General features: G+C 44.5%; 3 protein-coding genes and 1 long non-coding RNA gene across 21 annotated transcripts; 3 read left to right on the top strand and 1 right to left on the bottom strand.

The window, feature by feature from the left end:
- Positions 1-272: 272 nt before the first annotated feature.
- Positions 273-16,380, top strand: crol (crooked legs). Of its 14 annotated transcripts, none has more exons than XM_033380202.1 (9): positions 1,265-1,487; positions 3,539-3,656; positions 7,397-7,480; positions 7,577-8,862; positions 11,100-11,267; positions 11,826-11,996; positions 12,081-12,566; positions 12,977-13,189; positions 13,268-16,380. In XM_033380202.1, the coding sequence occupies exons 4-9, from the start codon at positions 7,812-7,814 to the stop codon at positions 13,870-13,872; spliced, it is 2,694 nt and encodes an 897-aa protein (XP_033236093.1). In that variant the 5' UTR covers positions 1,265-1,487; positions 3,539-3,656; positions 7,397-7,480; positions 7,577-7,811; the 3' UTR covers positions 13,873-16,380. The 14 variants fall into 14 exon arrangements, with proteins under 14 accessions (XP_033236087.1, XP_033236099.1, XP_033236094.1 ...); XM_033380201.1 differs by having other exon boundaries at positions 1,266-1,487; positions 7,577-8,946; XM_033380196.1 differs by lacking the exon at positions 1,265-1,487 and adding an exon at positions 273-660 and having other exon boundaries at positions 7,577-8,946; positions 11,826-12,566.
- Positions 4,964-20,828, bottom strand: LOC117184083 (uncharacterized). 3 transcript variants are annotated; one of them, XR_004469283.1, is made up of 3 exons: positions 20,741-20,828; positions 6,894-7,247; positions 4,964-6,522 (listed from the first exon to the last, which is right to left on the bottom strand). It is a non-coding gene; the product is annotated as an uncharacterized lncRNA (long non-coding RNA). The 3 variants fall into 3 exon arrangements; XR_004469281.1 differs by lacking the exons at positions 4,964-6,522; positions 6,894-7,247 and adding exons at positions 19,669-20,059; positions 20,123-20,389 and having other exon boundaries at positions 20,741-20,826; XR_004469282.1 differs by lacking the exons at positions 4,964-6,522; positions 6,894-7,247 and adding exons at positions 19,669-20,059; positions 20,239-20,389 and having other exon boundaries at positions 20,741-20,826.
- On the top strand, positions 17,868-19,700 carry LOC4816870 (uncharacterized). 2 transcript variants are annotated; one of them, XM_033380211.1, is made up of 2 exons: positions 17,868-18,080; positions 18,186-19,700. In XM_033380211.1, the coding sequence occupies exons 1-2, from the start codon at positions 18,053-18,055 to the stop codon at positions 19,493-19,495; spliced, it is 1,338 nt and encodes a 445-aa protein (XP_033236102.1). In that variant the 5' UTR covers positions 17,868-18,052; the 3' UTR covers positions 19,496-19,700. The 2 variants fall into 2 exon arrangements, with proteins under 2 accessions (XP_033236102.1, XP_033236101.1); XM_033380210.1 differs by having other exon boundaries at positions 17,869-18,080; positions 18,183-19,700.
- LOC4816973 (protein peste) lies at positions 20,795-24,025 on the top strand. Of its 2 annotated transcripts, none has more exons than XM_015180318.2 (5): positions 20,795-21,114; positions 21,922-22,598; positions 22,656-22,953; positions 23,016-23,295; positions 23,358-24,025. In XM_015180318.2, exons 2-5 carry the CDS (start codon positions 21,960-21,962, stop codon positions 23,686-23,688), a joined length of 1,548 nt encoding a protein of 515 aa, XP_015035804.2. In that variant the 5' UTR covers positions 20,795-21,114; positions 21,922-21,959; the 3' UTR covers positions 23,689-24,025. The 2 variants fall into 2 exon arrangements, with proteins under 2 accessions (XP_015035804.2, XP_015035805.2); XM_015180319.2 differs by having other exon boundaries at positions 20,796-21,114; positions 21,907-22,598.
- Positions 24,026-24,166: the final 141 nt, after the last annotated feature.

The following is a 24,166-nucleotide window of genomic DNA, read 5'->3' as shown; positions in this document are numbered from 1 at the left end:
ATACTGAAGAATTTAAGTTACATACATATTTCTCGTTTTTGATCTTCCGTGGAATATTAATAGCTAAATAGAATACTTAGCCATGCCCACACTTGACAAAATATACCCTCGGTTCAATTTTGACCTCAAAAAATACCGAAAAGTATTAAAAATACTTGTTAAATTTTTTCGCGCGATACTATCGCGTGGGCAGGTTCAGTCGAATTTTCAACCATCGATAACATCGATGACGATCTTGATTTTACTGCAACGAAAAATACCGAAGTCCAAAGATATCGGATATCCATGCTATCGTTGCCAGTCCCATGAGTTAAGCGCGACGCTGCCAACCTTTTGGAAAATGGTTGCACTGTACTAGGGCTACAACACACGCTCTCCTCACTTCTCTTGCTCTCTTCCTCTTGCACTACAACTACAATTGGAGATCCGTGTTAAATGTTCAAGAAATAAAAAAGAACCGGACTAATTAACAAACCAAACTACCTTGCGGGCTGTGTAATAGTGTTGTTAGGGTTCAGTAATACCCAAAGTAAATCGCGGCAGTAATTAAACAACTTTGTAGCAAGCGTCTGGAGCTAGCTGCCTCCGTGCGTCGTGGAACGAGGGACGCTGCAACAAAAAAAGGAGTGGTAGCTTGGATTAAAATATAAAAACCGCCGGGTACGTACAATCATCTCAAACGGAGACTCACACAGAATTCAAATTGCACTCTGGCTGGATTCCTTGTTGTTCTGCCATATTTGTGTTTAATAATTTTGCCGCCTTTTTATGTTTCGGGCCCCAAAAAGGCATGGGCGGGGGGGGGGGGCGGTTAGCCAGCGAGTCGGTTAATAAGAACAACGCAATCGCGTTCACACACACACACGCACGCATTGTATCTGTATCTCTCGTTCACCATCTCTCGCTCTCTCGTTGCCTCCACACCTCTTAACAGAGGTGACAACAGCAGACTTAAAATAGCTAGATTCAGAATAAAAATCTAAAAAAAGCCAACTTTTTATTATTTTCTATATAAAATCATGCAAAGATCCCAATTAGTTATAGTCGTCTAATGCTATCGCTGTCTTGCAGTTTAAATAAAAGACTTGGACTTCGACTTAAATTCGATTGGAATACGATAATTTGCAGCTTAAAAACATTAAAGAAAAATCAAATTTGCAAAAAATATTCTGGCTTGGCTAAAGCCAAGTAACCAGCACTGCCTAGGTTAACTTGTGTGTGTGCTTTCGGCTGCTTTCCGAACCCGCCGCACGAAGAACTTTTACATCGTTCGCTTTTGCCTGCTTGCTTGCCTGCCTTCTGCTGCCTCCGCGTCTCATTCATTTTTCAACCGCCGAAACCACCGCCTCTCTCACCCGCGCGCGGCGTTTTTCGATTCTGATTTTTCTACTACTGTTGCACACACACGCACGCATACATACGGACAGATGTATGTAGATGTATACGTGAGAGTGCCTGCCAGCCACCACCAACACCAGTGCAATCAAGTAATTTTCGTTATACTGGCGTCATAAGAACATACTTAAGAGAATATACATGTGTATGTATGTAAAAACTGCAACTAAATTCCGGATTGACGGGCGGGGGCGAAGGTGCCGAAACAATTGTGTTTATTTGTGAAATTCGTACTCAAAAAAAGAATACCAAAAGTTATTAATCAAATGACTTTGCGGTCGACTTTACAATGTGCCTGTGTGTGTGAGTGTATGAGTGAGTAGTGTGAGATATGTGAGCGCGTCTAATCTTTATTGGTGTGTGTGTGCACATACATCCACAGAGTTCCCATTAACGTCATCATCGTGTCATTCTTGTTTGCCTGTCGGTGAGTGGCAGGGCAGGGAGAGACGCAGGGTTGCATTTTTCAAAAATTTATTAATATTACTAGAAAGATGGGAAAAAGTGCAATGCAGAGAGTGAGGGCACCAGCTCTGCTCCGGTGTAAACATAGTTTTTACTTCCAGATTTCTGCCCCTTTTTTTTCATCTGCCATATGGTTGATGCGGCCCTCCCCTCCTATTAGAACCGTAATTTTGTCGAATTGGACTTTCCACTTCTGGTCATTTTTCTCTCTCTTACTCTGATTTTTCTTATTTGTATTTTGTTAAACAATTATGAAATGCACACTAATTGGCTGTAATGAAAATGTGCCTTAGTCGCGATCGTTCAGTCCTCTCGCATACTCTCTCATTCGCTCAAAATTTGAGAATTAAAAATAAAGAAAAAGACGGCAGCCACCAGGCGGCAGCAGCAGCAGCAATAATTATAACTATAACTCGAGTTTCGGATCTCGGGGGCTATATAGAATGTGAGCCAAAAGGCTAAAAACTTGTATGCGACGCGCCGTGCCGCCTGTACTCGCTTCATTCCTCTCGCTCTTTTGTGCTCTGTGCTGTGCTGTGCTTGCTCTCTCTCCCTGTCCGCCTCTTTCCCGTTCATCCGCTCTCTCAGCTTTCATTTTTTGTCTCGTTTCGCTTTATTTTGTACTTACGCTTTGCGATTCAATTCGTTTTTATTGGTTTTCCGCTTTAGGCGGCTGGGAATTGTACGTAGCGTCGTTCGTGCAAAACGTTGGGCGCGCGGTGGATGGACCTTAGAGCAGCAGGGGAGCGTGGCAGGGGAGGAACTTCGTCGTTGTCGTTCAATGAATAATGAGAGACAATGTAAGGCAAAAAGAGCGTGAGCGTAAGTCTGTGTGTGTGAGTGCACGAGAGCGGCATAGTGTCAGCGTGAGCGAGAGCGAGAGAGAGGGGAAAAACGAGAACAACAAAATAAAGCAAAACCCATACAAAAGTGCACGAAAAGCAGAAGGCTGGTTGTGGAGAGAGAGCGAGAGAGAGAGAGAGAGAGAGGGGCGGGGGCCGCCGCAGAGTGGGAAAGCAAGAAAGATACAACTTTTTTCTCTTTCGTCTTCTGCTGGCAGCCAAAAGCGGAATGAAGAGGGAGAGCGAGAGATGAGAGGAGAGCTCCCCCATCTAGAATCTAGAAGACGGAATGATGCACGCACATACAGGCCTCTTCTAGATATAGATACAATTAATTTGATTTGTTAGCACCACATCTCTGATCCAATCGAGGGGCCTACTCGCACCCCTGGATGTAGTATGCTGCTCGAAAATTTAAAATTTTGCATGACATCCCCCCACCGCACCCTTTCCAATTGGAAGGAGTTGGAATAGTTTGGTCTTCTTTCCTCGTTTTGCTCTGCCTCTGCCAGCAGCATTGTGACGCAGACTCGGCGCAGCTTTCGCGCGCGTGTGTGTGTGTGCGTGTGTGGCTTTTGCATATATTGGCTGCAAATAAATTTTCGCTTGATTTGCTTTTGCCCCGCGTCCGTGCCCGCTTCCACGCCCGCATCTGCATCCACTGGTTCTATCGCCCCGTCCCGTTCCGTCAGGCCATCGGCAAAGGGGGAAAACTGTACCGCGGGCCGTTTGTACATATCGCGCAAACATAAACACCAGCAACAAACTGTTGCTCTCTTTGGTTGTTATTATTACCGTTATTGTTATTTCGATGTCTCCATTTCTTCTTGTTGCAGGTGGTGTCCTCACACCCCCAAAAAAAGGAGTATATGTATAAATATATTTTTTAAGTCCGCTCCTGGAGAGCCCCGCAATATTTAGGCCAACAAGAGGAACTCCCTACCTAAATGAACGGTAAGTGAGGAGGGTTTGGCTATTTCTACAATCCATCATCTAATATATACAGGGTGGCCATTATATAATTTTACTCTATTTTATTTGGTCAATGTTTTTCGCTAGGAATTTACATATGTACATAGTTTTAGGACAACCATCAGTTCATATACAGTAGAATTCAATGGTACAATCCAATATGTGCATATGCATATTTTGGACATGAGATGATAAACACATGCAGACATACATACATCTGTATGTAAATCACGGTGGCCACACTTGGCGTTGTTTTTTCTGGTTGGCTCCTTTTTGTATCCCACTAGACTAGAGTGTAACTAACTAGAAGGTTGAAGAGAGAGACCTGATGGATAAGAAGGCAGTGTGAGAGAGAGGGGAATCAAATCATTTTGGCGATTTTGTAATGAATGCTTTTATTGAGTTCTGAATTCTTCATCTGGTAACCGTGATGTGCATAAGTGTTAAAACTTCCTAAATTTCTATGTTCATTAATAATTGCTGCTGCTATGATATTTTCTGGTTACTCAACATTAACACCTGAATCAGTCTTTAAATAGTTATCGTAATTTAAATATTTGTTGTAATTTCTAAATTACATTCTAAATTGCCTTACATTCTAAGATAACACCTCGACTTTGTGTTGTCTTTTGATAAAGCCGGTCCAGATATTTGTTTAAACTATCCCGCGGGTCTCATGTCCGCTATCTGCGGCTTTATTGTTTATTTTTTGCAATCGAGTTATTGTAGATATTATGTTCGTGTTGCTTCGTAGAAATAATAGCGTACACAAACTGATTATAAAGTCGATTGAACTGAGCGGATAAAAAGTATTGGACACCATAGAAACTTTGAACCTCGGTAAATGTGTTTTTTGTTGCAGTTGTAGTCTTTGAGAATGATTGAGATTCGGAATGAAAGATAAAAGCGGGATGCCCTTTAAGGGAAGGCTAAACGATTTGGCAAGATGACGTAGACTTTTGCGGGTACCGCGAAATACAGTTTAGCTGCCCAGTCGGCAAAGTGAGATTTTTCCGTATTATGAGCACAATCTAACCTGGAACCTGTTTAATATGTAATCAAAATAATATACATACGTAATGCAACTACATACAGTGGCGAAAAAAGTCTACAAAAGCTCTGTTCGAAGCAGAACGCCGTCTAAATAATATCTATTGTATTATTTTAATAATAAAAATCACGACGTTGTGATTCTTATAGATAATAAGGCTCTTCTGTAACGCCCCGAAACAAATTCTTCATAAATTTAAGTTCTGCAAAGTCAGTAAAGAGACCTTTCTTTGTTCTTATGAAAGTCCTAACAAGCATGGATTGAAGATACAAAGATTCCGCGCTATATTATTTTTTAAAATAATACATATTTTGTATGTAGACTTTTGTGCGCCACTTTGCAAGTATAGCAGTAAACTTATTATTTCGTTTTATAACGCGACTTGCATTACAGTTACTTGATACGATGACACCCTGTGTCGTTACTGTTACATTGAGCCATTTATCTTGTTGTGCCTGGCTTCATCAGAATTTTACAAGTCCGCCCGAATACCTCCCCCCCACCCACCTTTTCTTTTTGTTGGGGGCTGACCCGGGAAATATCTTGCATACATGTGTACGTTACTTATGCATGTGTGTAACACACACACACACAAACATTCCTACCTCACCACAGTTAAAAGTGGCGCCCTTTTCAGTGTCCTTCTCTCCACCCAGCGTTTTCTTCTTCTCTTTCTCTCTCTCTGTCTCTCGGTCTCTGCAGCCTGGTTCGTTCCCGCCTCTCAAGATTAGTTCGTTCCCGCCCCACCCTCTCCCTTTCAGCTCTGAATTGTGTTTGCTGAATTATTTGCTCCAAAAAAACAATCAAACAGTGAAAGAGAGAGAGGAGAAAGAGAGAGAGAAAGAGGAGCGCAGTAATAGCTTCGGGAGGGGCCACCATCTCCCAGTCTCCACTCTCCCGCCTGCTGGCTAAGCAGCCCATAAGCTGTAACTGTAAAGCGCTTAGCAAAAAAAGGGACAACCAGGACCTATGCAAACAGCCCCCGTTCCCCGCTCATGCGCGAGCGCTCTCTCTTCTGTTTGCTTTTTCCCCCGTCCCCCCCTCTCCACCCATTCTCTCTTATTCTCTTCCTGACCATCTTTAATTCGCAGCTCACTTTTTCTTGCACACACACACGCACGCACTAACACTTCGAAGCGTTGTCTTTAATCGATTTGTACTTCTTGATATTTACATCACCCCCTCGACTGGCCCACATGACTCTCAGCCCTTTGACTGTCCACCTCTACACACTCCCACATAAGCTGGGGCCCTTCGGATCCCCTCTCTCCTTATTCCTATAAGCTGAGCCTATTGAGTCGCCCTCTCGGCCCTTCGTTCTTCACTTCACACATGACTTCCACTCCTACATTACTTTCGTAGACCTTCGCATTCTCTCTCTCCCCACCTATCTGTTTAAATTTGCGTGTGTGTGTGTGTGTGTGTGTGTGTGTGTTTTCTCTCTCTCTCTCTCCAAAAATGTCTATCAAATGCTTGCATACTCTGATTGGATATCTAAATCCTGAATCCATGCCCCCAGCCCCAAAAGCTAAGGCGAGGCATTCAGCTCGAGCCCCAGCTCTGCTGGAGCCCTGCTGAAGCCCTGCTCCACTCCCTTTTTTGTGTCCCTTGTGTCATTCGGTTTTGCTGCTTTTTGCCATTTACAATTTATATAAAGTTATTTCTTCTGCTGCTGCGTCCTGCTCCTCTGCCGCCTGCCGCCTGTACTGCTACTTCCCCTGCTGCTGCCTGCCTGCTCCTGCTCCTGCGCCCTTCTCTTCCGCTGTCCTGGAGCAAAACATAGTGGTCTAGATCCAGCTGAGAGGGAATACATATGAATGTGTGTGTGTGAGGGGGAGTATGGGTGCTGTGTGTGTGTGAGGGGGAGTGACAGAGTATTTGTGTAGCGGTGGGGGGAAGAGTGTGCGGGTTGCGGTTCGCTAATGGGCAATTTATATCACTTTTAATGCCCAGCAGCAAAATCAATAAAATGCCCAACATCTTTTTACATAAATTAGTCCTGGGTTCAGGAAAACATATCCATACATATATGTATGTATTGTGTGTATATTTGTATGACGATTGTTTCTCTGATTGTGTGCGTTTACAGCTCAACTGTACTTGCATAACTCACACGGACACCCAACCACTCACCCGCCCACCCACACACAAAACAAACCCATTCTTACAACATTTTCACATCCACTTCTCGGGATTTGTATTTGTGTTGAAGTTTGTGTTCCATTCAAGGGTTAATGCTCGCTCGCTCGCTTGCTCTTCCATGCTGCTGCTGCTGCTCATCTTTGCAGAAATTTGTTTTGTCCCGTTAGGGCCAACAACAATAACAGAAAGTGTTTACTTAGCGACACTGTTAGAATGATAAGAGAACACTGTTAAGGCACTGTTAAACTTACAGCAGCAACAGCATCATTGGGCAAGGGGAGAGGATGTACTGTACTGCTTAGCAAGCAGTGTGTCCTGGAAGGCCAAGGCCTTGGCCCAAGCAGTCCCGTTTCCAGCGATCCCCATGGGTGCAGTAGATACTGGAATACAACAATGAAGAAAGCTTCCTTGTTAAACAAAAAAAAAAAGTGACAAACAATAAGAATTACCATTAAATCTTACCTTTGGACCTTCCTTCTTCCCATTCATTTCAACCGATTTAATTTCTATATATTTCCTGCACTTTCAGGTGAACGATAGACTTTTAAACATTGTCCGTGGCAGCAACTGAAGAAGATCATCAACAAACAACAAGAACAACATCAACCACATGGTAATTGCCCCACCAATTCCCCCAGCCAGCCAGCTCTCGGCAACAGCTCGATTAAGTGACACCTCCACTTCCACTTGCCTTTTTCGTTTGTTGTAGCCACGCTCAGTGAAAGCAGTCGACAGCAGCAACAACAATATGTAGGCGGCACACAGCAGAAGCAGCAGCAGGTGCAACAGCAACAACAACAACAACAGAACTCAATTCAAGAAAGATTCAAGAACCAGTAGCACCGTCCCATCCACAACTATAAGAACACACTGTTTAATACAAAATATACCACACGGAGGAGGAGCAAAGAGAAGGATTTTCAACATCGGAGTCCCGGACAAGCATGCAGCACGTGAGCGCTGCCAGCTCGGTGCCATCAGTTGTAGCCCCGGTCGTGACCACTGGTGGAACCACCATCACCCTCGGCGGACCGCCGCCCTTGCCTAAATCTGAGAACAAAGAGGATGGCAAACCGCCGCACGGCATAGAAATGTACAAGGTTAACATTGAGGATATCTCCCAGCTGTTTACATACCACGAGGTCTTTGGAAAGATCCACGGCGATGTGGTCAATCATCAGCTGGCGGCGGCGCATGGCGGGCAACTGCCGCCGCCACCACCCCTGCCACCGCAGACGCATGCCGTGAGTGCAGCGGCAGCAGCGGCTGCAGCATCCACCAATAATGCCGCTGTGGCGGCTGTAATGGCATCAGCGAATGCTGCTGCAGCAGCAGCGGCGGCCGCCTCGGCGGCGGGAGGCAACGGCCTGCCGGTGGCGACGAGCTCCGGCGGCCAGCAGGGCAGCGCTACGGTGACCACGACCAGTTCGACGGCGAGCAGTGGCAGCGGCAACAGCGGTAGCGGGGGCACCACAACCACGGCGGGTGAGTTGCTTATGCCTAAAATGGAGGGCGGCATTCATGGCGTGGACGGGCAGTCGACCGTGGCGCTGGCCCCAGACGGGACGCCCATTGCGACGGGGACCCATGTGTGCGACATTTGTGGCAAGATGTTCCAGTTTCGGTATCAGCTGATCGTGCACCGTCGCTACCACAGCGAACGCAAGCCGTTCATGTGTCAGGTGTGCGGACAGGGTTTCACCACGTCGCAGGACCTGACACGCCATGGGAAGATCCACATCGGTGGCCCCATGTTCACCTGCATCGTGTGCTTCAATGTGTTTGCCAACAACACCAGTCTGGAGCGGCATATGAAACGTCATTCCACGGACAAGCCATTCGCCTGCACCATTTGCCAAAAGACCTTTGCCCGCAAAGAGCATCTGGACAATCACTTTCGCTCGCACACGGGCGAAACGCCCTTCCGTTGCCAGTACTGCGCCAAGACGTTCACGCGCAAGGAGCATATGGTTAACCATGTGCGCAAACACACGGGTGAGACGCCACATCGTTGCGATATTTGTAAGAAGTCCTTTACGCGCAAGGAACACTATGTTAACCACTACATGTGGCACACTGGTGAGTGTGATTGATTGGTGGGGGCGGACAATGCGAGCGGCGAGCGCCAAAAAGACCAAATACCAAATACCATAAAAAAACAAGCCAAATACCAAATACCAAACCAAACCAAACCAAATACCGAATACCAACAAAAACCATACCGATCAAAATATCAATTCAATTCAAATATCGAATATCAAAAATATCGAGTTCAGAGCCAAGTCAAATGTCAAATCCAGTTCGAAATTATATCCAATCCATATATCTATATAGAGTACAAGAACTACAACAGCCATCACCACATCACACCAACCAAGAACCAAGAACCAATCTATCAATATATGTATCAATATATCAACCAATCAACCAGCCAACCAATACCAATCTTGCAACATGCACCGTCAAAATTCAAATATTAAACAATCAATAGCTTCATCGTGCGTCCTCCGTCTGTCGTCCTCCTTAGACTCTTTCTCTCTCTAATATCTCTATCTCCCATCGCTTGTGCTTTGTCTTCCTTTGAGCCCAGCCTCCCAGCTTCCTACTCTCCTCCTTATCACAGTCCTCCACTGAATGTACTCACTAACGCTTCAGCTAGATGTACGGACGGTTCTCTGTGCCCTGTCCCAGGGGCAGCAGGATCATCCGTATATTATCCTGCAAACAAAATATATATAAACCTCACGCTCACTCGCTCATACCGCTCATAACATTATCCTTAAACCCCCACCAAATCATATCTCCATCACACAATCCCCAAAACACCAACAACAACAACAACAACCAAGAACACAACCACATTCCTGTGCTCTGTTTCTGCAATCCATCCTGCATTCCACACACCGATCTTTATTTTATGATCCACTCCTCTCCACTGATTCCACTGATCTGCACTCCCAATACATTCCACTCTACACCATTGAAATCGACTCCTGATCTCCACTCTCCACTCCATTGATTCTCCACTTTACTGATTCCTCCACTCCATTGAATCTCCTGTTCCTCTCCTGTTCTCCTGATTGATGCCTGTGTAACTACGATCTCTCTCTCTCTCTGTCTCTGCTGTCAAACAGGGTGCCCAATGTAAATTAATAAAAAAAAAGAATAAAGTTCGTTGTTGCTGCTTGTCGATTGCCAACGTCTCTGTGTAACTGCGACATTGGTACACACATACAAACCCACACATACACACACACGCGCGCAATTGGAGACAATTTCTCACACACAGACACACATGAACACAAAGCTTTTATAAATACATATATGTACATACATATAGGGCCTCTGTAACAGTTCAGGAGGCTTTTCTTCGCAAAACATATCAACTCAAGAAAAGAGAAAGAACTTCACGTTCGAAAAAAACCAAAAGCATCCTGAAGATAGAGTAGAGTAGAAACAGAGCTGACAGGCACACATCCCACACACATCCACACCACATGCCAACACATCCAGACATCCACACATCCACACACCACACATATATTGCATATCCACAAAAGACCACCACGCCCACGTCCATATGCCCGAATCGCCAGCAGAGCCTCCGTTCGCTTCGTTCGAACCCAACGAAAGCCACGGCGCCAGTTTCACACACCACCACACATTTAGTAGTAGCGGTGCGGGGCGGGAGGGGGGTATACCAAAATTTTACTTTTTTCTATGATTATTAAATGTTTATTTGCAAAAAGTTCAAAAACGTAATACAAAATCTAACGAATTGAAACCTTAGAAGAATACTCGTTATACCTCTGTTCCATTAGAAGCACATTCACATTCGCAGATTCCCACGTTCACGAGTGAATGGCAATAATTTTTCTGTTTTCAAGAATCACAATATTCCTCCCGAAATCGCATTACAGATACTAGTTGTATTTGTACCCCCAAAATATTGGAAACTTCCGATCTATATTAATCTAAAAAATTGTTTGTATTTTAAATGCTGCTAAAAATGGCAACTAAGAATTCAGATTTTCTAGTCTCTAGTATCCATTCGCTTATGGGAAATTATACAGCTTCAGAATGTGGAACTCTAGTGGAACCGGGGTATATATAAGAGAAAAGAGAACAAACAAGAAGGAAAGAAGTTTTTGTGTAACAGCACAGTGCTTGATGATAAAAGAAGCAAACCCAATACCCTATACATTTCTATTCTGCTACCCCAATAACCACAGGTCAAACACCGCATCAGTGCGATGTATGCGGAAAGAAATACACGCGCAAGGAGCATCTAGCAAATCATATGCGATCGCACACCAACGAGACGCCGTTCCGTTGCGAGATCTGTGGCAAGAGCTTTAGCCGCAAGGAGCACTTCACCAATCACATACTCTGGCATACAGGTAAAGAGACAAACCAAAGAACCGAACCACACCACACCACACGCTAGCTCCCAGAACCTTGATTCCCGATATCCCCCCCATATATACATATGTAGCTGCTAAAGGTTCAACTCTGTAAACAAAAATAAAATATAAACACCATACGCTTTGACACGCAAACAAACACACAGAAGTCGACGGCGCACGATTGGTGCACGAGCAGCAGCGATAACGAACTCTCAAATTAGGGATGGGGTGAAAAGAAGAGAAGTCGATTAACCGATTCGATAACCGATTACCGATTACACCACATATCCTTGATCATATTTACAGGATGTATAAGAGTTATAATATTGTATCTTGTCATGCCACATGCCACATGCTACAGCCACACACACACACATATACGCATTCTTCTCCCCCATCGCCAAGGAGATGTGACGTGTATCGTACTGCACTGCCATGCACCCGTCTGTGCCATGACCAGCCTTGCCTCCGCCCTGACTTGAGGGTTAATGATGAATGATTACTAATCTCTAAACATTTTCTTGATATCTCCTCACACTTTTGCCACGCAAGCAGGCGAGACGCCGCATCGGTGCGACTTCTGCTCCAAGACGTTTACGCGCAAGGAGCATTTGTTAAATCACGTGCGCCAGCACACGGGAGAGTCGCCTCATCGCTGCTCCTACTGCATGAAGACGTTCACGCGCAAGGAGCATCTGGTCAATCACATACGCCAGCACACGGGTGAGACACCGTTCAAGTGCACGTACTGCACGAAAGCGTTCACGCGCAAAGATCACATGGTTAATCATGTACGGCAACATACAGGCGAATCGCCGCACAAGTGCACATACTGCACCAAGACGTTCACGCGCAAGGAGCACCTAACGAACCATGTGCGTCAGCACACGGGCGACTCGCCGCACCGTTGCTCCTACTGCAAGAAGACATTCACACGGAAGGAGCACCTGACGAATCATGTGCGCCTGCATACGGGCGACTCGCCGCACAAGTGCGAGTACTGCCAGAAGACGTTCACACGGAAGGAGCACCTCAACAACCATATGCGCCAGCACTCAAGCGACAATCCGCATTGCTGCAACGTTTGCAACAAGCCGTTCACCCGCAAGGAGCATCTGATCAATCACATGTCACGCTGTCACACCGGCGATCGACCCTTCACCTGCGAGACATGCGGCAAGTCCTTCCCCCTCAAGGGCAACCTGCTCTTCCATCAGCGCAGCCACACCAAGGGCCAGGAGATGGAGCGTCCGTTCTCCTGCGAGAAGTGCCCCAAGAACTTTATCTGCAAAGGTGAGTGGTGCGCCTATGCCGCCCAATGTGTGTGAGCACGCGAGACGTGGCGTCAGCATAGTGTCCCCAGCCCCAGCCGTACACCCACGGCCCTGCCCTAGTCCCCAGTGTCCTACCTCCCACAGTTCCCTCACAAACGAAAAAAAACAAGGCAGTGGCCAGTGGTGGGGGTCGTTTCCACAGTTCTAAGGGTTGAGATCGGTACCAATGTCGCACGCGGCACGTGCATCTCCCCTGTTGCCGCCGCATGGCCGCTCTGTGGAAGCGATCCCCCGGCTGCAGTAATCGTAACACAGAAAAACAAACAGAAAATGAAAAATGAATAAAACGAGAGCCCAATAGCCGTTTTCGAAATTCAAGATCCTCGCAGATCACAGATCTTCATGTCGCTTCCATTGTCCGTTTCGCAGGTCACTTGGTCTCGCACATGCGCTCCCATTCGGGCGAGAAACCACACGCGTGCACTCTGTGCAGCAAGGCTTTCGTCGAGCGCGGCAATTTGAAGCGCCACATGAAGATGAATCACCCGGATGCTATGATGCCGCCACCACCCGTGCATCCGCATCCGCAAATACCGGCTGGTGTGCTGACGCAAGTCAAGCAGGAAGTGAAACCGATCATAAGTGAGTCGGCATACACGACTGCGCTAGCGCAAGCGAGTCCCAATGTGCCCAACTTATTCGGTTCTCCTACCGTTTCAGTTCCCCACCACTCGTCGACCACGATGCACACCATCCAGCAGATCACGGCCGGTGCCGCGAGCGGCGCGGGTGCGGTCCAACTGACGCCGGGTCTGGTGCCGCTGGTCACCTCGACGCTGATTTCGCATAACGCTGCCGCCCAGCAGCAGTCGCAGAAGCAGCAGGCCGCTCAGCAACAGGCTGCCGCTGCAGCGGCTGCCCAACAGCAGGCAGCCGCCCAGCAGCAGGCGGCGGCGGCAGCCCATCAGCAGCACCAGCAACAGGTGGCGGCTCAGCATCAGCAGCAGGCAGTGGCCGCCCATCAGCAACAGCAGCAGCAGCTCCAACAGCAGCAGCAACTGCTGCAGCTCTCGATTCAGCAGGCTGCCCATCACCATCAGCAGCAGGAGCAGCACCGTCAGCAGCAGCATCAACAGCAGCAGCAGCAACACCATCAGCAGCAGCAGCAGGGCCACCCGCAGGCGCCCCCACCGCCGCAGCAGCAGCAGCAGCCACCGCCACAGGTGCCTATCGCCTTGATCAGCGATCCCAGTGCCCTCGCCCGTGCTGCCATGCAGCTGCAGCATTTGCCGGCCAATGTCGAACAGCATCCGGTGGTTTACTAACAGTAGCCCCCCCTCCTGCACGGCTACGCTCCCACCACAGCCCACAGTAGTACCCACAGTACCAGCAGCAGCAGCACCACCACCTCAACACTAACCACAACGTCGACGGCGGCGTGGTGAGAGCTGAAGCAATCAGCATCATTGATCCGCACCCCCCATCCCATATAAGCAGCTAGTTATACAATAGTTTTTAACAGCGCGCTGGTTACGCGTACGCGTAGATTACAGAACAACAGGACGCTGTATCCTGTATTCCTGCAGTCTTCCTTCTCTCTTTCGTCTCTAACTTTCCCGCCAATCCTATATTCAATACGTCATCCACACCTTTGTCTGCTTCCGCCGCCAGCTTTAACGTGCAATACGAATCATCTCATAGTTTGTTCTCGCCCCTCGGTCTCTATTTCTCTCTCTGTGTATCTTTAATGCTTTGGGCGCTTAGCGTCCATTTTATTCCACGTGTTTTCAACATTTCTGAAATGTGTGCAAGGCGGCGGTTTGCGCGATTTTGTTGTCAGGATGGTGTTTGGTATTAGGAAAGGGGTTTTCCATTTAGCTGTGCTAAATCTATCCATCGGACTTCACTTTTTTCCCACTTTTTGTGAAACCTTTTACCTGGAGAGTGTGTCTGTAACCAGCAGCAAAAGCGCGCCTCATCATGTATTTTATATTGTGTTTTGACTAAGTTATGATTATATTCATATAGAGAGCGACATTCATAGAAGCATCCTCATCAAACGTAACCATATGCAGATACACATACTATACATATAATTATCTTATGTATAAATTATAGTTTGTAAATAACACGCATCAGAATCCTTGGAAATCGATCGAAAATCTACAATCACACATGTATTAGTTTTGCATTTTCCAAGGCGAGAGAATCATATATATAACACACACTTTCATCGTATATACATATATATATATATATATATATATATATATATATATACATATATTATTAAAACCCCCGCAGTGGATATGCGGGGGGACCTAAAACCCCAGTTTTAATATCATTAATAACCCTCTGCTGATGATTTTGAGGATGAATGATGAGATAAGACGCATATTGAGCGTACGATTACGATATACATATACAGAAATATGACGAGGAAAGTATAGGGATAAGTCAAAAGCAACAAAAACTAATGAGAGAAAGAGAAAAGAATAAGGAAAACAACAAATTATTATATTTAATGTTAGTTGAACTACTAAAAGTAATAATTGAGGAGGCAGGATGGATAATGATAAGATTGAGTACGAGATGAGGATCGTACGGCAGTGGACGATCGAGCGGATGAGAAAAATGGAGGATCTGTAGATCGAAATAGATTTTAGTTGGGCGTGTGCCGCCCGCTATCATTATGATTAAAATTACGATTACAATTACGATTATGATATATGAATACTAAAACCTATAACAACAAGTTATTACCCCACTATTAAAGTTAACAACAACCACAACCACAGTCCCCGAAAGAAAAAAACAACCAACAACCCATACCCCCGCATACATATATACATCTATAGTATATATATGACGACTAGGCACAACTCTAAAATTATAATTAATTATAACCCTATAAACTGTGCTTATGTTGAAAACAGTTGAAAAACAACCACACAACAAGAACACGTTGAAACGAAAGCGAAAACAAAGCGAAACGATAATGAAGAACGCCCCAAGCGCCACAAGCAAAACAACATATCTGCTTTAAATTTTACAAAAACAACAAAAAAACAATATGAAAAATCGAAAAAAAATATATATATACAAATACAAAACTATTATTAAAGATGAGTCAACATTTTAATTATTTAAAGAAGAAACACCCCACACAAACACACACACACACATTATGCTTCCTTTTAAATGCAACATTTTATACATTTAATTTTTTTAATGGATTAAATGCTTGATATACAATTTTAATATAATTTAAAAATCTGTAATTGTACCACAAATAAACGGCAAACCTAACACTGTTTGTTTGACGACATTTTAAGATGCAATTTCGTTTTATTTAATTGTTTAATTTTTACAAAATAACTTAAATACCGAATATCGACAGACAGCAAAGTGAGAGTTTTTTAAATACACTAAGAATGCAGGGAACAATTGAAAATTGTAACAAACAAAAAATTAACAAATCATTTCATCATATGCAAGATGTTCTAAGCTAAGTTTTAGTGCGAGACTTTTATTTTGAAGGATTTTAGTTTGTCACTTTTGGAATTAGATGATTTTGGCTACAGTATGAACCCACGTAAACACACACACACACAGTGACACTCGTATGTATTGATGTAGTCGTTTATGCGTGTTAGTTTTTGGTGTTTTTTGAATTTCTGGTGATGTGTATAGAGCGCAGTTTATAGAATGCATATAGAGTATATAAATACATATATATTGTACGATTATTAACTAATGATATAACGTGTAGCAAGCGAAGGCAATTTTAAGTACCAACCAGAAGAAATTCTATTGTGTGGCAATATTAAAAACGAATGAAATGGCAAACATTAAGATTTATTTGTAAGTTGCGTAGTGAATAAACGTGAGAATAGTAATAACAGTATGCCTCTCTATCACCCCAAACAAACATAAACACTCTCGAACATATTGATTATTAACAATTAACCGGCAAAGTGCTGTAAATGTTTCCTAAACGCAGCGGGAAGTCTTGGGAAGAGGAAAGAGGGAAGAAGGAGATTTGAGAAAGAAAGCATACGCTTGGAATGCCCCCATAAATTAACATACAATTTAGAAGCAACAAACAAACAGTAACAATACTAAATAGAAACAATAATGTACTATAAATCAGATACAATACAACACTATATATACCTAACAACATATGCCTATACGACAGAAATTGGACAAAAAATGAAATGCATATATATATATATATATATACGAATATATATTATATATAGAATATATATTGTACAAGTTACGAGTAAAATGTAATTAAAATTGATGACGTAGTAAGCACTAAACAAAAAAATAATAAAAAAGCAGCAAACAACGCGCAGCATAAGCATACAAAAAAAAAAACCAACTAAAAAATTATTAAAAATAAAGAAATTTAAATTTTCAGAGTTCGTTTGGAGAGAAAGCCAGAGAGCACTGGCTATTTGTAGTGTCTCGTAATTTTTTGCAATCCTTCGCAGACAATACCCGTATTTTACAATCAGCATACGGTTGTCTAGCGCACGGGGTATCCTAATTTTTTTGTGGAAGCCAGAGAAGAAATTGATATCATTATCAAGAACCGATTGTTTCAGATTTGGAAAGATCTGATCGAAATCAAACTAATATTTATTTAAATAGTAAGTATAACTGCCATGGAGCATCCATTGTTTCGAAGACACTGCAACTAAACTACATACATGAATATATTATCTTTTCTTCATCATTTATTTATATTTAATCGAAATCGGCCTACTAGTTGTAGAACTCCACTCAACTACAAAGACCACCGACCGACCACCTGTTGTTTATTATTCCCACAATAAAACCCTTCTGGGTCGTTAACTGTGATAGAAGTCGAAGAGGTTGAGCCTTATCTTTTGGAGATTATCATTATTTATTATGTTCACAGTTGTAATATAGCTTAAACCAGCTTACAGCTGCCGTAGGAACAATCGGCTTGTATTTTATTGAACCATATAACCTGCAAAGGGGTTACCAATGAATGTTACCTGCCTCTTCCTTATATAATATATGTGTTTTAATTGCATTGCATAAATCCGCAGAAATCTAATCTCTTTCAGAAAATATATTTTGTATGGTTCATTGGTAAAATCATAAAATTGAAAGAATATAATACTATTTTCGTAATTTTACTGCATTTTCCTATATATATAGCGGATTTCTATACAGAGCAGAGCCTCTAAATTGAATATAAATTTCTTTAAATTTTTGTAGCACAGATTTCAGCGAAAGTAGGCCACAGCTGTGGCGATATTCGGACAACTATCGAATGGGTTTTCCATCTCCAAAAGGCAAAAGTAATTTAGGTAGGTAGGCGAATTCTCCGCCCGTTTGGCAAACCACCCCTAAAAGGACTTCTGACCGTCCTGTTATTTTGGATAGAGCGCAGCGATCATCTGGCAATGGCAACGGCGTAGTTTCAGTTTTGAAAATGCTCTGAGCCTGAGCAGAAGAGCAACAATGACGACGACAACAACAGCGGACACAGGTAAGCAGCGCAGCAGCAGTGCAAAAAACCGAATAACCTTGGAAGGATATAAAACACCCATTAACCCCACACTCCACTCGCATGTATCTGTATCCCATGCAGCAGCCCCCACACCCGCCTCCGGCTCCGCCTCCCTGCTGCAGCTGAACGATGACGTATTAGCCCTAATCATACGGCACCTGAATGTGTACCAACAATACGAGCTGGGGAAGCTGCATCGTCGCCTGGAGAACATTGTGCAGATGCTGTGGCGGACACGAGTGAGGAATGTGGCGCTGCACGATGAGATGTTCAAGCGTTCCAGCCCCAATTCGCGTCAGTTTCTGGCCTTTGTGCTTACCCTGGCACCGCACATGCAGCGTTTGAGCTGCCAGCGGCTGGATGTGAGGCGGCTTCGCCTGTTGAGCAGCCATACCCTGTCCGGGGTGACCAGCCTGGAGTGGCTGGGCGATGGCCATCGCCGTGGTCGTGCCCGCTTTGTGGACGAGGATGTGCGCCTGCTGCGGCGTGTGTTTCCCTCGCTGCGAAAACTCAAACTCCGTGGATGCCAAATCACTGGAAAGTATCTGTGCGATTTGGAGTTACTCAACGAGCTCTGCCTGGACGACTGCCAGTACCTGGAGTCGCAGCACTTTCGGGACCTTTTCCGACAGCTGAAACTACGTAAATTTGATATTATGGAGGACTGCGATGAGGTCAACTGCTGCGACCTGGTGGACCTGCAGCTGTGCCCCACGCTGGAGCACATCAAAATTGCCGACTACCATCTGTGCATGGAGTCGGACATCACCCAGCAGCTGCTGCAGCTGCCACGCCTCAACAAGCTGTCCATTTACTCCAAGAACTTTGTCTTCGATGTGCTGTCGCGCATAGCGCGTCCCAGCTATCCCACGGGCAGATCCAGGCTAATCGAGGGCTTCCGCTTCAGCGGAATCCTCCACGACTACGAGAGGTTCTTTAGGGAACTCGGCAATCTGCGGAATCTAAGGAGACTGGAGCTGCACGGCCACGGCGAAGAGGAGGGCCAGTTGCAGTGCCTCGGAGACCAAATGCTGCGTCATCTCTCCTCCGCACTCCCGGAACTCACTGAACTGCACCTGTGCGGCTACCAGTTGGAGAGTCCCTTGAGTCTGCTTGGATTTGTCACCCACTGTCGCCAGCTGCGGGTTCTGGACATAACCCGAACCCGCTGCCATGGCGATGCCTTTGTCTGGAGCTGTCTGGCAATCCTCAACAAACAGCGATGGCGCACACAGCCACTGGAGCTGTGGATACGCAAGAGTGATATTAAACCCGAAATTATGGACAGTTCCCGTCTCATGGACAACGAGAAACACATCAAAATCGATTGCAAACAGATACCAAACAGCCTGGATCACACGTCTGGGGTCCTCAAGTTCAGCTTTGCGAGATGATACCCGCCCCCACCACCAACAATCCATATGAGGCGATCATCCATTGTTGTGCCTAGCCCTGTGCCCTAGGTGTGTTGATAAGGCGACAATTGATTCAAGACTGAAATAATTGTGAAATGTGTAAGTGTTTGCATGATACCCTGCAAAGGGTACGAGTGTTAGGCAGAGATCGATTAAGACGTTTTAAACTGAACTTTAATCATGATTGTCTTTTGTTTACTTCATAAATATTCCATATATAAATAAATAAACTACTCTTACTATTGTAACAACATCTCTGATCCATGGATCTGCACAAACTTCAATGAACTATCATACGTTTGGCTCACACCCCGCAATGATGATCGATATATGATTTTTAGTAATTATTTGTCGTTTGATAGGTATACAATCTTCGGGTGATTTTGAAATATTTATTGGCTGCAATCGCAATCCGATTTCTTCAGTGCTAGCACTTTCTTTGTGCTGTCATAATTTTCAAGCTGATTACAACGCATCACATTGGTTGGAAAACAAATCTTTCTGGCCTCTACGAATGCATGGCTCTTTATCGGACCGCGCCATCTACAATTGGGAACGGAGCCGATTAGGAATTGGGGACTGGGCTTATCAATAGGGGTGACCAACCATTCAGCAAACAAGGCAGCAGAAATCTAGATTGGAGATTCATTCGCTCCGATCCCCAATCCCAAATCGTAGAATGGACTGGGACGGGTTAGAGTTTAATTGATAATGCTACTCACAGTTATGCGACTGCGCTCGGACCTGAGTGCACTTCCATTTCGGGGGAACGGGAGCGGCATGGAGCGGTATCGTTAAAAGATAACCCCAGAATATTGGGGCCTTGTAGCCGCATTACAAGTACAGCTACTACATGGAGTTCTAAGTTCAGACCTTTTAAAACAAGTCGTAAATAATGCACTGGGAGAAATTAATGTTTATATGCGGCGATCCCAGGAAGATCCGTGGCCGGACCGAGAGGCGCTGGCTCATAATGCCCGGCATGGTATATACCAGATGCGATTGCTTACATGCAGGCAAGATAGAGATTCGCTTAATTATCGAGTTATATTACAAATAAACTAAACTCAAATGATATTGATCTTCATCAGCAAATAATGCATCTTAAATGAAACTCGAGTTGGATTTCTTTCCGTGCCACAATTAACGTTTTTTTAGGAAAAGTACGAGTATCATTTAATTCCGACATTTATGTTTATTTTTCTCGTTGTTCCATATACTTACATATGTATGTAGCTGTATTCTCGTTTGAAAATTATTTTCCAACCGCCAGACTCAGTCGTTATCAAGTCGTCACTCGAAGCGGTTCGATTAAAAACCAAGAAAATCTTAAAACACTCGCGCCATTCCTGCATTCGTGAGGATCGATCTCTCAAGCAAAGAATTATAAAAAGAGATCTGCAAACATATAAGAAATCACAGCCTCAGAGACCTGCATTATCGCCGCTTGATGATAACCTCCACCTCTGGAGGGTGGACTTGGACTCGGCTCAGACAACAGACAGTAGTAGGAAGTTGAACCCATCATCCATCAGTCATCATCTAGAATCACAGAGACCATCATCGGCTGATTCATCTTCCTGATCATCGCTGGATCGGTAGGTGCAAAGACCCCGAGTGACCGTTTATTGCGTTCGAAACATATTATGAAAGAAAAATCATATGGTTAAGATCAGAAACGAAAATGTACTTTAAATACGTAATTTTTGATTGAGCAAATAAGTGTGTAGTGATCGGTCAGTGAAAACTGGAATTACAAGTAAAGATCTACATAAATATGAATCCTTTAACGATGAAAATCATATAAATGGGATATTATCTAAAAAGGAAATTAATTTTTTATTTGTTTTCCAAAAATGATGCTTTAAAACACATTCCAAACAAATACAAAGTAAATAAAGAATGGTAGGTTATTTCTTCAGAAAGTTCAGAAAAGTTATAATAAGGATTAAAACTCATAAACTTTTCGAAAGCTGAAAAAAAGCATAGATTGGGCACTAAAAGTCTATTCGAAATCCTTGAAAGGTTGAGAAAGAAAGTTTATTGGTTCTCTGATATTTAAGATCGGATATTTGGTTGTTATTAGAACAAGTCTTTTATAAATCCATACATCTATCAATCAATAAGCAAATTAAAGGCAAATTAAAAGTTTAATAGCCTAATGATCAAGCCAATATGAATATGGACGATTCTCGGGGCCTAGGCTACACGAAAAAAAATAAATTGCACTGGTCCACGTATCGTAGGTACACAGAGCCATTTGTATGCATATTTAGAGGGTGGTAGAAGGTAGTCTGGTTTCGATATAAACGATTGAGCACCGAGAATTCCAGAAAGAGGAAACTAGTTATGCGTAGCATTTGTGTTGGATATAACTAAAAAAAATCTAGATCTAACCATTTCAGACTGATATACGATCCGTTACACGTTACGACGCGACATCATGATTGGAAAACAGCGCATTCTGAGGACGGGTGTGGCGGGTCTGCTGTTGTTTACCTGCAGTCTATGCGCAACTCTCTATCTAGAGCGTATAGAGCAATGGGTCTTGGAGGGGTTCATGGTATTGAGACCAAACTCCCTGATCACAGATCTGTGGGAGTCCCCTTCGATGGACACGGCCGTGGATCTTTACATGTTCAATTGGACCAATTCGGAGCACCTCAATGATCCAACAGTGAAGCCTCGATTCGAGGAGTTCGGACCCTACAGGTTCAAGGAAAAGATGCAAAAGCTGAATGTGGTCTGGCACGATGAGAACTCCACGGTCTCGTACATGCGTCGCAGTCGCTTCGATTTCGATGAGGCGGGCAGTGCGGGACGGCCCACGGATCCCATCGTGGCCCCCAATCTGCTGATTGTTGGCATTTACCAGAAGATGTGGAGCTGGAGCCCCATGCTGCGGACCCTCATGCTGATGACCCTGAATCTGTACGGCAAGGAAACCACCATGGTTCGTCCTGCCGGTGACTGGATGTTCGATGGCTTTGACACGCCTCTTCTCAAGATGAGCAAAATGGTTCCCACCAACTTGATGCCCGAACTTAATTTTCCCTACGAGAAAATTGGATATGCTTATCCTGTAAGATCGCATTTCTGATCTACATATGTATATATCTTATTCCCGATTCCCCTGCAGCGCAATGGCAGCATGGAGATCTATGGCCATCACAATGTATACACGGGACGCCAGGACTTTAGTAAGTTGGGACAGATCGCCCGTTGGCGGTATAACAATGTCACTGCCTCTAGTCCCAGATGCCGACTAAAGGGAAGTGCTGGGGAGTTCCATCCGATTCCTTTGGAAAAGGGCAGAAATATCTCCTACTTCCTTCCCGACATTTGTCGCGAACTGGAGGTGGACTACCACTCAACCACCGTTTTCGAGGGCGTAGAGGGATATGTTTACAAGGGCACTGCCCGGAACATGGCAAATGGTAAAAATCTGTTCCGATAGTGATTGATATGTATATGAATGATTCCTGTTTTCTGTTTCCAGGCACTGATAATCCACAAAATAGTTGCTACTGCCAGGATAACTGCCAGGAGGTACGATCGGGTTTGTTGAACATCTCCTCCTGCTGGTACGGAGCGCCCGTTTTTGCCTCCTATCCACATTTCCACCAGGCCGATCCGTATTATGTGGAGCAGGTGGATGGAATGAAACCAGATAAGGATCGTCATGAATTGGTGGTCATTCTGGAGCCGAAGACGGGCATGATTCTGGAGATCAAGGCACGCATAATGGCCAGCCTCCTTGTAGAGCCACGACCATCAGGGTAAGTAAAAAGCACGGAATTCCATTGATCCTTTGGGAAAATAAAAATGGTGATATTTTCAGAATCTATCGCAAGTCGCGTCGGACATTCTTTCCCCTAATCTGGGCCGACTACCATGTGCGCATCACTCCCGATCTTTTGACCTACGTCAAGCTAATACCGATCATGGAGAGCCTGGGAAAGGTATGCGGCTGCCTGGGCATTGCCCTGGGTCTGGTAATGATGTTGTGGTATCCGAGACAGATGCTCTGGAAGAAGCTTCTCATGCAGAAGATCGAAATCAATGCACTGGACACTCGCACCCCTGAACAGATAAAGGGAGTGGAAGAGTCCCCGCTGTTGATCGGTGTCCAATACGTGCCCCCCATCAAGGAGGGGGCGAGTCCAAGCTGAATAGAGGTCCTATCTGTTAACACTAGGTGTACGAGTATGACATGTGATAGGGATAAGGGCTTAGCGTCTGTCTTGCCTAGTCTACAGTCTAAGTTAATAAATGTTAAAGGGTCTTCAATTACTCGATGCTTTAAAAGTGTCGTTTTGATGGATTGGTCACTGCGCTGGATGGATGAATGGAGCTGTGGATTGCCAAAGTATTTGTAGCAGTAAGAAAGACGCCCCTACGTACAATATCATTCCTTGTCATACTGAATCATACAGTCATACAATAAAACAACAGTAAAAGCAACCACTTGCCACCCTCATGACCGATTAAAAGTATGGAAATATCGAACATGTCTAGTTTCAATTACGATCTGGACACAGAACCGTTTCATAGCCGTTTTGGTACCACAAAACAGAGAGTCAATGCATACTTTTGTTGAAACTCTTATCAATAAAACTAATGTACTCATACGCACATGCAGAGCATAAG

This window comes from Drosophila pseudoobscura, chromosome 4 (assembly GCF_009870125.1).
Source record: "Drosophila pseudoobscura strain MV-25-SWS-2005 chromosome 4, UCI_Dpse_MV25, whole genome shotgun sequence".
Lineage (NCBI taxonomy): Eukaryota > Metazoa > Arthropoda > Insecta > Diptera > Drosophilidae > Drosophila > Drosophila pseudoobscura.
The sequence above is the reverse complement of the archived record's forward strand: the minus strand, read 5'-3'. Positions and strand labels throughout refer to the sequence as shown.

What these genes read in the sequence shown, in the direction of transcription:
- LOC4816870 (XM_033380210.1), top strand. Translation starts at nt 18,053, where the DNA reads ATGACGACGACAACAACAGCGGACACAG. An exon ending in GACAACAACAGCGGACACAG is followed by an intron (nt 18,081 to 18,182) that starts GTAAGCAGCGCA and finishes TATCCCATGCAG; the next exon opens with CAGCCCCCACACCCGCCTCC.
- crol (XM_033380196.1), top strand. Translation starts at nt 7,812, where the DNA reads ATGCAGCACGTGAGCGCTGCCAGCTCGGTGCCATCAGTTGTAGCCCCG. An exon ending in CCACTACATGTGGCACACTG is followed by an intron (nt 8,947 to 11,099) that starts GTGAGTGTGATT and finishes CAATAACCACAG; the next exon opens with GTCAAACACCGCATCAGTGC. An exon ending in CAAGAACTTTATCTGCAAAG is followed by an intron (nt 12,567 to 12,976) that starts GTGAGTGGTGCG and finishes TCCGTTTCGCAG; the next exon opens with GTCACTTGGTCTCGCACATG.
- LOC4816973 (XM_015180318.2), top strand. Translation starts at nt 21,960, where the DNA reads ATGATTGGAAAACAGCGCATTCTGAGGACGGGTGTGGCGGGTCTGCTG. An exon ending in TGCCCGGAACATGGCAAATG is followed by an intron (nt 22,954 to 23,015) that starts GTAAAAATCTGT and finishes TTCTGTTTCCAG; the next exon opens with GCACTGATAATCCACAAAAT. An exon ending in GTAGAGCCACGACCATCAGG is followed by an intron (nt 23,296 to 23,357) that starts GTAAGTAAAAAG and finishes TGATATTTTCAG; the next exon opens with AATCTATCGCAAGTCGCGTC.